Genomic DNA, 10,164 nt, shown 5'->3' with positions numbered 1-10,164 from the left:
GGAACCAGCGGATTCCAAGCTGTGAAGGTCAGGAGAGGGCAGCTATGATCATCTCTTCTGGCTGCAGGCGCAGCCCAGGGAATTCCTGCAATGTGGGCAGACTTCCTTCCTGGGACACATCCATCCATGGGAAAGCGATGTCCCTTACCGCTAAAGGCACCGGGAAAGGGAAACCCCACCCCCCATTGCCAGGGAACTGCCGGGACGGATGCCTCCCCTTCTGCCCACTCTCCCTCCCTCTGGTTTTGAATTTGGCTGCTGCAACTTGCACTGGTTTCACCTCCTGGATCACAGAGGTTTAGAGTTAGGATTAGGGGCCCAGTCCATAGGGTTAACTCAAACCACAGGGTTAGGGTTAGGGTTAGGGAACGGGCCCAGTGCCTGGGTGGTTCTGGCTGAGCTCTCAGCTCCCCTCATGTCTGGTGCCCACAACCTCCCCCCTTTTACCCCACGCTGTTCTCCATGCATGGGCAGCCATGGAAATGGGCAGGAGACAGGCTGGCAGGTTCGGGTTGGGGTTCTAGGCTGCCTTGTGCTCAAGGGGCTCCAGACCCCCTCTCCCATTTCTTGGGGGGATGCCCCAAGCCCCTGGCAGCTGGCTGGCATGAGTGCTGCTGAGCAGGGAGGGTGGGCAGGAAGGGAGCGGGTCCGGTGAAGAGGGTGAAGCAGCGTGTTCAGGGTCTGTTCCCTGCTTTGAGCCGATGCCCATGTAACGTCAACTGGAGCCCTAAGCCGGGCACTCCTTGCCAGCTCGCTGGGCAGTTCAGGTGCTTGTCCTGCCTTCCACCTTGCTCCAAAGGAAGGCACGTGGCTTAGACCCTTGCTGCCTATACTCTCCTGTCTGTCCTCAGGTTTTGCAGGGGGAAGGAAGCATCTAGACAGCCAACAAGAGCACGAGGTGAGTCAGGGTCCTGACCCAAGACCCTTACCCCACCAGCTCTCTGGGTCCTGAGCCCTCTTGGCCTTCCTGCAGCCCAGAGCTGGGAGGCCAGGGACCTGCAGGAGAGTCCGACTGCTGGGCGTGGGGGCATGGTTGGCTTGGTGGAGGCAGAGGAAAAGCCCAGGAGGGGAGCATGGTGCAAAGTGCCTGCAGAGCAGAGCAGTATCAGTGAGGGGAGCAGCGAGGAGCTGCCCTGGCCTGGCTCAGACCCCGGGTCCATCCTGCCCGGTCTCCTGTGTCCCAGCATGGCAGAGAGTGGTGCTGGAAGGGAGAGGGATGGGGTCTGAGTAGGATTTTCCCCCGTTCCTCTCCCCCTCACAGCTGTTGAGGGTTCAGGACATTATGATGCCAAGGCCGTGCCCCGCACTCCTGCGCCCCACAGCCGCCTACGCCCTTTGCCCCGAGCATGGGCTCAGCCCCTGGGTGGATCTGGCTGAACTCTCTGTTCCCACTGCACCCGGCACCCAGGAGCTCCCTGTGCTCCATGCAAGGGCTGGGCAGCCCATGGGAGCCAGCAGGAGGCAGATAGCCAGGTGGGATAACCGAGGTAGGGAGTGTCCCTCCACGCAGGCACGCACATGCTGTGTCCAGGTCATTGCAGTCTGACATGCACGCACATGTACATAAATACGCAGAAACACCCCTTGTCCAGTTCATTGCAGTCTCTTTAACACATGCACGCACGCACGTACACACACACACACACACACACACACACACACACACCATGTCTGGTTCATTTCAGTATGTTTGCCACCCGCACACCCCGCTATCACTCCCCAAGCTAGTGGCTGTGGCAGTGCTCGCCTGCCCCAACCCATCTCCTAGGGGCAAGAAGGCAGTGAGATGAGACGTGGCCATGGACAAAGACGGGCTCTATTTAATGGTGAGGCCTCAGGTGCAGTCACCTGCTCCGAACCGACCTGGGGCCCCACAGTGGTGCCCGTGCTCCAGGATCACCAACGCGGGGTAAAGCAGACCTGGTAGCGTGGTGGGGCCTTGCCAAACCCGCTGTGCTCTGGCGTGATGTCCAGCTCCTTGGCACCAACTGGTGACGCAATGGCGAAGCGCTGCAGGACGCTGGTGAAGAAGAGGAAGAGCTCCGTGCGTGCCAAGCCCTCTCCGGGGCATGCCCGCTTGCCTGCCAAGAGGAGCCAGCGTCAGGGACCAGCTGCTCAGGTATGCATGGGCCCCAAGGCAGAGAGGAGCCCCTGAAGAAGGTGGGGGGTCCTGAGTGAGTGGGGAACTGGGTGACCGTGGCTTTGCTCTGCCCCGGGGGTAGATGAGAGCCATGGCTGCAGGGGCACTGCTCATGGGTGCCAAGGTTGTGACAGGTCCTGAGCACAAGGAGGCTGAAACTTGGGCACTGGGGGGCATCGGAGAGGTGGAAGGACCCTCTCTCTGGCTGGAGGCTGGCAGTGGGCAATGTGTCCCTTGGTCACAACCCCCTGAGCCTTCAACCCCGGCTCATACATGGGAGCAACTGAGCTGCAGCCTTGAGGGTGCAATTCCCTTCCCCCATGCAAGACCCATTGTGAACCCCAGGGCCCCCTTTGTGACCCATGTCAGGGAAGCGATTGGGACTGAGCTCGGCCCCTCGAACAGTTCTCTGAGCACAGCGCTGGCATGTCGCCCAGCCTGACCTGCCGAGAAGGGCACAAAGGCTGCATTCCTCCGGAACCTGCCCTTGTCATCCAGGAAGTGTGCGGGGTCGAAGGTCTCCGGGTCTGGGAACCATGCAGGGTCATGGAGGACTGAATTCAGGAGGGGAAAGACGGTCGTGCCCTGGGGGGGTGCAATACGCCTGTTTGCTGACGCCTCCCTGAGTCTCTGGTGTCTGCTCCCACGCTAGGCAGCTGCACGGCCCCGTGGCAGGACACAGCCCCGGCCCCTAATTGCTCCCGGCCTCTTAAACACATGGAGTTCTGTGGGCTGTGCTCACAGGGCCCTCAGCCCTGCTGGGTGAAGGGGTCACGGGTTCGAGCCCCACCTCGGTAGCTCAGCACAGCCCTCCGCTGGCTCACAGCTGCCGGGGACTGGTTGAGCAGGCGACATGCTGGTTCCCGGGCCAGGGCCTTACCTTGGGCATGACGTAGCCCCGGAAGTGGGCATCCCGCGTGGTCATGCGGGGGACCCCCAGGGGCACAATGTCAATGAACCTCTGGATCTCGTGGATAGTGGCATCCGTATAGGGCATCCTTTGCCTGTCCTCCCCGCAGGGCAGCCGGCTCGGCCCCACCACGGCCTGGATCTCCTCCTGGACCCTCTCTGCACCACAGGAGCACAGGCATTTGCAAGGGTGGCAAGGCTGGGGGGCTGCTCCCTGCCCTTTGGAGGGGCCAAGGCTAACGAAGCCAGGCTGTGGACACAGGGGACCTGGAGACTGAGACCTGGGCTCGGGGGGGGGCATTGGGCAGAGCCTGGAGGGGGCTCAGGTGTGATGAGAGCGCTGGGCTGGGGGTGAGGACACCTGGGTTCAATTCCCTCTCAGACCTTGAGCGGGTCGCTGCACCTCTCTGGGCCTCAGTCCCATCTCCCTGGCCCTTACCCACCCCGTCCCTTGCTGCTTATAGGTGGGACTGGCGAGTGCCCAGGGAAGTAACCCCCCAGGGTTGGGGGTGGTCGAGGCAGCACCAGCAGCCAAGGGTGCTCGGGACGGGGGCAGACGCTGGCCCCTTGCTGCCAATACAAGGAGGGGTAAGAGAGAAGCAGTGCAGGGCGCATCACCTGCAACGTGGGGGTACTTGAGGAGCAGCAGGAGCCCATATCGCAGCGTGGAGCTGGTAGTCTCTGAGCCAGCAAAGAACAGGTCCAGGGCGGAGACAAGGAGGTTCTCCCGGTGGAACTGAGTGCTGGGGTCTCCCTCCTCCTGCAGAGCCGGGGGGGAGGCTGAGGGGCGAGGACGGGGCCCGGCGGGGTGCTAAGCAAACCCGAAATCTGTATGTCGAGCCCCATGGCCTCCAGAATCGCCCTCCGCGCGGTGCGCACCTGCTGCATCCTGATGAGGAAGGTGTCGATGTAGTCTCGGGGGGCTGCAGGCTCCAGGGTGTCTTCATGCTTCCGGACCACCCTAGCCACGTACCTCTTCTGCTCGTCGAAGTTTTCAAACAGCCGGTTATGGGGGCCGGGCAGAGGCCCCAGGAGCCACGGGAAGAGGGCGTAGAGCTGAAAGCGGCAGGAAAGTGAGGTGGGGGCATCATGGGCCTGGTGCTGGGTTTTTGTGGCACAGGAGGAGGGGGATCAGGGCTCGGGTGCTGGAGCAGGGAGGCAGTGACCCAGGGGTCAGGTCATTACAGGGCACACGGGGTCCTCGGGGTCATGTGCCCCGCTCCCGCCGCGGCTCCTCTACCTGCACCCAGATATTGTCCAAGCGCCGTGCGTTCTCCTGCGTCAGGTCCAGCAGCTCCTGGAGCTCGGAGTCGCTGTAGTCGAACCCCTCTCCGAACACCATGGAGCAGATGATGTTGGCCACGGAGCGGTGCAGCAGGAAGGTGGGGTCCACGGGTGCCCCTGAGGCAGGAAAGACGCTGGTGGGGCCCAGAGGAGCTTGCCCAGGGTGCTTGATGCCACGCATGGCTCAGCAAGAGCAAGGTAAGATGCCCCCCTCCCCTCCAGCTCTGTCCCCTTCCCGACGAGCCCCACGCTCAGGGCGTAACTTGGAGCAACCCCCAGGCTGCTCTAGGCAGCGCAGCAGAGTTGACCCAGCAACCTCTGTCCCACAGGTCTGTGCGTGGCCACCTCCCCCCACCCTTGAGGACAGCCCACAAGGGGGATTTAGGAGCCCCTGATCCCTGGTTGATCTAAATCTCCCACAATGCACTGCAGGCCACAGCCAAGGGGAGACTGAGCAATGCACTGTGGGCCAGGAAGCCCAGCTGGATCTTGGGGCTAACAGGGCAGAGGGGGAGAGGCAGCTGGATCACCCAAGCCCCCTGCCAGGCACCTCCTGTCTGCCGTAGCTCCCCCAGCAGGTGCCCGAGCTCCTCCTGGATCTGCTCCTCGATGCTGCGCCGGCCCATGCCCAGGTCCCGCAGGGCGCTCAGGGCGAAGCGCCGCAGCTGCTTCCATGTCTCGCCGTTGCTGAAGGCAATCCCTGCACGCAGTGACAGGCCCTGTGGCTGTGAGCTGGCCCCAGTATGCTTCCCCTCCAATCCCCAGCTGCTGGAGTCACGTGAGCCACGAAGCTCAGCCAGGCTCAGACCAATGCAGACCCCCACTGGCTTCTTGCAAATGGGCCCCCGAGGGCTGGGGAAGGGGGAGGTTGTTCGGGTTGCTCTTGGGGCTGCATTTTTAAGCCTGGGGCTGTGCTTTGCTCAGGCTGGGGGTGGCCAGGCCAGGCTGTGGAGAGCACCCCGAGTGTCTACCTCCTACACGCGCCCCTGTGACCTCCTAGGGCTTTGTGCCCACATCCCAGGATGAATGTAAAGCCCGGTCCTGCGCTCAGGGCCAAGTCTGCAATATGAGGATGATGATGTCCTTCCCCTTCAGGATCCTGAGCCGGCACCTTCCAGGGCTGGCGTGCATGTGTGTTCGGGGAGGGGGCAGGGGACCCTTTCTTGATCCCCGGCGTGCTCCTCACCACAGCCCTTGCTTGTCCTCTGGGTCATGGGCATCTCTGCGCGTGCCCCAAAGTCATCCGCCTGGTCCACCAGCGCCTCCTTCACCGCCGTGTAGCCGCACAGCATCACGACCGGCCGAGGCCCCAGGTGGACGGTGAACACGGGGCCGTAGCGCTCCCGCAGCTGCAATGGGGAGAGATCACAGGGCTCAGAGGGACCTGGGGTATGTGGGACGGAGGCTGCATGTGTGCAAACACTAGGCAAGCGCTACTTTCCTTCCCGTGTCAGAGTTGGGGAAACTGAGGCACAAGGGCACCTACGGGCAACACAGTGGAGCTGTGGTTTTTTTTGGTACAAAACTTGAGGTTTCAGGACCATTTTCATGGGGTGGGGAGAGGGTTAGGGTTTTGCAGGGCCAGATCCCAGTGGGAAAGGTCAGCCAGACCAGGGGCGTGCAAGCAAGGCACCCGCCACCCCGTCGGCCTGGCCTGTGCACCTGGGGTTGCAGGGGTGCTTGGAGCATAGCTGCCATGGAGGAAGTGGGCAGGGGCCGTGCTCACCCGCAGCAGGGAGCAGAGGAGGGGCTGGCCTCGTAGCTGCAGCAGGTTTCCCAGCAGGGGCAGGGGCTGGGGGCCAGGCGGCAGCCCCCCGGGGACTCTGCCCCACAGCAGGAGAAGCAGGATGAGGGCCAGGAGGACCAGCAGCAGCGAGGAGATCCAGGGCCAAGGCTCCATGCCGGCAGGCAGCTGCTTCAGGGGGAAGGCAGAGGGAAGGAGTGGCAGGAAGCACCCGCACCCTCCGGCAGTGGGTGTGGAGGACGCCTGTGCTCTGTAACAGGCCGCTCAGGTGCAGCCTCCAGCACTGCAGCTTTTATCCCCAAGGGGATTTAGGACCTGGATGTCACAGGGAGTTGGGAGCTTGGGTCCTGCCTGAGCCTCTGGGCATTGCCCAGACCCCATCGGCAGCTGCCTCGGGGCCTGAGCACACCTGAGCCAGCCTGAGGGCTGGAGAGCGGGTGCTGGGGACCCCGGAGGCCTCTGTCCCGGCTCGTGGGACATGGGGGCAAAGCCGGGTGGGAACTCCCTAGAGAAGTGGGCCTGGAAGGGAGCCCCCAAGCCCACGCGGTCCAACCACCTGCCCGAGGCAGGACCAGCCCCAGCAAGACGACCGTCAGCGCTGGCGCAGTGTTCGGAGGAGCCGCGTCGTGTGTCCGAGCCGCAGAGGTTTGAACGGGCAGCGTGCACGTCCTGATCTCTCACCCCCTTTCCAATCCCACAGCCCCCACGACTCCCCTCTCGACCTGGCACTCCCAGCCTCGACCCTGGAGGCCTGCGTCCAGTGTTTGGCCCCCGCTGCAGAAAGGATGTGGACACATTGGCGAGTCCAGGGGAGGGCAGGGAAAATGATCCAGGGTCTGGGGGACAGGACTGGTGAGGAGAGGCTGAGGGACCTGGGCTGATTTAGTCTGGAGAAGAGAAGGATTGAATAGCAGCCTTCACCTCCCTGCCGGGGGGCTGCAAAAAGGCTGGAGCTGGGCTGTTCTCAGGGGGGGCAGATGGCAGGACGAGGAGCAATGGGCTCCAGTTTCTGCAAGAGAAGTTGAGGTTGGATATTAGGAAAAACTTTCAAATAAGAAGGGTGGTGCAGCACTGGAACAGGCTCCTCAGAGAGCTGGGGGAGTCTCCATCCTTGGAGGTTTTGAAGACCCAGCTAGACAAAGCCTTGGCTGGGATGATGGAGTTGGGGCTGGTCCTGCTTGGAGCAGGGGGTTGGACTGGATGCGACCTCCTGAGCTCCCTGCCCACCCTCATCTTCAAAGATTGTCTGAATCTAGGACAAGTCATAGCGAGATTTTCACCAAGGGGAAACTTGTCCTTAGGGCCCGGGCACTTCTCTAGCACACGACTCCCAGAGGACCCCGGGGCTGGATCTCTGTCCTCATCCCAGACCAGGCCAGTCGCGCCACATGACCGGCGATGTGGGGACCGGTCTCCCCACAGCTAAGTTGTCCATCCGACCCGAGGGACCTGGGGGCAGCAGCTCAGCTCTGCCCGCGAGAGCCTCCCCAGGCTGTCGACGGTGCCCATCCGTCCAGACAAGGGCTGGCTCCCCAACTGCTCTCTGCTTTCCTTCCCAGACCTCACTGGTCCTTCTCCAGAGCTCCCCCAGCCGCCCCCCAATAACAGGTTTGGGAAAGATTCTCGTTAAAAACCCAATATTTTATTGCTTTCACAGAATGAGGCCACAGCAACAGCCCTTGGCCCCTCTGGCAGGGCCCCCAGGGCACTTCCTGCAAGTCCTCGGCAGCTTCCTCCCCGTTTTCCAGCTGGGGAAACTGAGGCATGGACCAGGGAAGTGTCTCGCCCGAGGTAACTCAGCAGACCAGTGGCAGGGATGGGGGGAGAACCCAGGTGTCCTGAGCCCCAGCCCCGCAGCGTGCAGCTGGTGCACAAGACCATCCCCTTTCCGATGGAGAATGGAGCGTGACTCAGTTTCCCTGGGGAGGAGGAGGAGACTTGCAGGGCTTCTCCGGGTGCAAAGGAGGAAGAGGGAGGCGTGCTTGGGTGGGGGTGGCTGGCAGAGCTGCGGGTGGGAAAAGGACCCGGGGCCAACCCCGGAGAGTGAGGAAACTGAGGCAGGGGGAGCCTCTGAGGCTTGGTGTCGGGCTCTCTGTGTCCACAGTGCTGCTGGGCAAAGCGCCAGGCGCCCCGGGACCTGGGAGGGCTTTGGTGCTGCCCCAGAGACGTGAACCGGAAACCCCAGGGTGCAGCTCTGGGAGCGGTACCGGTGCTGGGGGGGCATCACTTCCCAGGGGGAGCCGCGGCCGCCCTCCACCCGCTTGAGCCTGCAGACAGCGGAGACGGGTCCGCGCAGCCGGCATCTCGCGTGCCCCCGCCCCTTCGCGGCGGGCGATGGACGCACGTGGAGGAGACCCCAGGCTCCAGACACTTCCCTCCCGGACCCCAGGCGGGTCCCCAAGGAGCAATGCCGGCCTGGCCCGGCGACTGCATCACTCGGACGTCTCATGGCTCGGCCGCGCGCTCCCCGTCCCCGCGTGGGCTTGGAGCGGCTCCGGCTCCTCCCGAGGGGCCGCGCAGAGCTGGAAAGGCGGGGGCATGTTGGCGAGGCCGCTGGCCTGCGGCCTCAGGTCGATGTCGGCGGGGGGCACGGGGGAGCTCAGGGTGAAGCTCTGCAGCAGCGTGGTCAGGAAGAGGAAGAGCTCCGTGCTGGCCAGGCCCTCGCCCAGGCAGCTGCGCTTCCCTGCGGGTGGAGGGGGAGCCGAGGGGTTAAATCCGGGGTGGACAAAATGCGGCGATTCCCGCTGGCCCACCAATTAATTGTACTCCCCCAGCCCGCGTGCTGTTTGAACCGGGAACCGGGAGAAATTGCTTGATGTGGGGGCAACGGGCCAGGGGCAGGGGTCCGGGGGCTGCACCCCTGGGCCAGGCCCTCGTTGCAGATCTAGGGAACGGAGCTGACTTCTGGCCTCCTTGCCCGCCTCCCGTTCTCGGGGACTGTTTTGATCCACAGTCGTCACCCCAGCCCCTCGTTTTGTCTGGTTTGCAGCTCAGGCTGTGCCCGCCATGCCCGGGAGCCCGTCCCGCGTCTCCCCGCAGCTTGGCAGACGGTCCCAGAGGGACGCCGTCACCCCGGACCCCCGTGCTTCTCGTGGGAGGGCATTTCTTGCACCACTGCCGCCCACGCAGGGCACCCCGCGCCCGCCGGAGTCCCGAGGCCCCGTTGGCCCCTCTGGCGGCTGTCTGGATGTGCCAGGAAGATCAGGAATGTATTTTGGCTTTGGGGTGGAGCAAACCCCTTTGCGCAAGCTTTGCTCACTGGAAGGACCAGTTCGTCTACTCCCCTTCCCGCTCTGAAATGGGACGGGGCCGTGCCTTGATTCCCTGGGGGTTGAGGCCGCTTTGTCTCAAACCATCCCAACCCCTGGACCGGGTTTAGCCAAAATCAGCGACTCGATGCATTGACCCCCAAATTTTGCCCAGCTCTGCGCCCAGCACCGCAGGGCCCTGGGGCCTTGGGCGCTGCTGGGGTCTCGGGGGTCTGCGCCCAGCCGTGCCCTACCTGCGGAGAAGGGCAGGAAGGCGCAGTTCTTCTTGAACTGGCCTTGCTCATCCAGGAAGTGCCCGGGGTCGAAGCGGTCGGGCTCGCTGAAGTACTTGGGGTCCCGCAGCACGGAGCTCAGCACGGGGAAGACGTCTGTGCCCTGCACGGCCGGGAAGGAAGGAGAGCGTGATGGTCAGAGCAGGAGGGATGAGGACTCCTGGTCCCAGTCCTGGGATGCTACCAGCAGGGCTCTGTGCCTCAGTTTCCCCCTCTGCAGCAGTGGCACAGCTAGGAATGGAAACGGGGGGGGGGGGCCCAAACCGAGATTGCCAGCTGCAGGGCCCCATCGGTGACAGCGGGGTGACTCTGGCCCCACCCCGCGGGTGGGACCCGGCGCCCGGCGGTACCTGGGGGATGTTGTAGCCGCGGAAGCGCGTGTCCCGGGTCACGGCGTGCGGGAGGCTGCGGGGGACGATGTCGCAGAAGCGCTGGATCTCGTGCAGCGCGGCGTTGGTGTAGGGCATGCGGCTCCGGTCCGCCATGGCCGGCAGGCGCCCCCGCCCCACCACCTCTTCGATCTCCTCCGTGATCTTGGCTGTGGGG

General features: G+C 63.7%; 2 protein-coding genes across 2 annotated transcripts in view; both read right to left on the bottom strand.

Annotated features, from left to right (window-relative positions):
* Nucleotides 1–1,806: 1,806 nt before the first annotated feature.
* On the bottom strand, nt 1,807–6,233 carry LOC102369937 (cytochrome P450 2B1-like). The gene is made up of 9 exons (XM_006031396.3): nt 6,060–6,233; nt 5,520–5,682; nt 4,884–5,033; nt 4,290–4,450; nt 3,929–4,105; nt 3,668–3,809; nt 3,021–3,208; nt 2,584–2,725; nt 1,807–2,081 (listed from the first exon to the last, which is right to left on the bottom strand). The coding sequence occupies exons 1-9, from the start codon at nt 6,231–6,233 to the stop codon at nt 1,897–1,899; spliced, it is 1,482 nt and encodes a 493-aa protein (XP_006031458.1). The 3' UTR covers nt 1,807–1,896.
* Nucleotides 6,234–8,362: 2,129 nt separating this feature from the next.
* Nucleotides 8,363–10,164, bottom strand: part of LOC102369672 (cytochrome P450 2G1-like) — a 4,782-nt gene continuing 2,980 nt past the window's right edge. Inside the window, exons 7-9 of the mRNA XM_006031395.2 lie at nt 9,969–10,156; nt 9,580–9,721; nt 8,363–8,760 (exon numbers count right to left, since the gene is read on the bottom strand). Of these exons, the coding sequence (XP_006031457.1) occupies nt 8,510–8,760; nt 9,580–9,721; nt 9,969–10,156 (581 nt within the window). The 3' untranslated portion in view covers nt 8,363–8,509. The remainder of the gene's footprint in view (nt 8,761–9,579; nt 9,722–9,968; nt 10,157–10,164) is intronic.

Source organism: Alligator sinensis, unplaced genomic scaffold (genome assembly GCF_000455745.1).
Source record: "Alligator sinensis unplaced genomic scaffold, ASM45574v1 scaffold1667_1, whole genome shotgun sequence".
NCBI lineage: Eukaryota > Metazoa > Chordata > Crocodylia > Alligatoridae > Alligator > Alligator sinensis.
The sequence above is the reverse complement of the archived record's forward strand: the minus strand, read 5'-3'. Positions and strand labels throughout refer to the sequence as shown.

Excerpts from the sequence above, each read along its gene's own strand:
- LOC102369937 (XM_006031396.3), bottom strand. The coding sequence starts at position 6,233 with ATGGAGCCTTGGCCCTGGATCTCCTCGCTGCTGCTGGTCCTCCTGGCC. Across the intron at positions 4,106-4,289 it reads TGGACAATATCTGGGTGCAG|CTCTACGCCCTCTTCCCGTG; the intron begins GTAGAGGAGCCG and ends TGCCGCTTTCAG. Across the intron at positions 2,082-2,583 it reads CTTTGTGCCCTTCTCGGCAG|GCAAGCGGGCATGCCCCGGA; the intron begins GTCAGGCTGGGC and ends TCCTCTTGGCAG.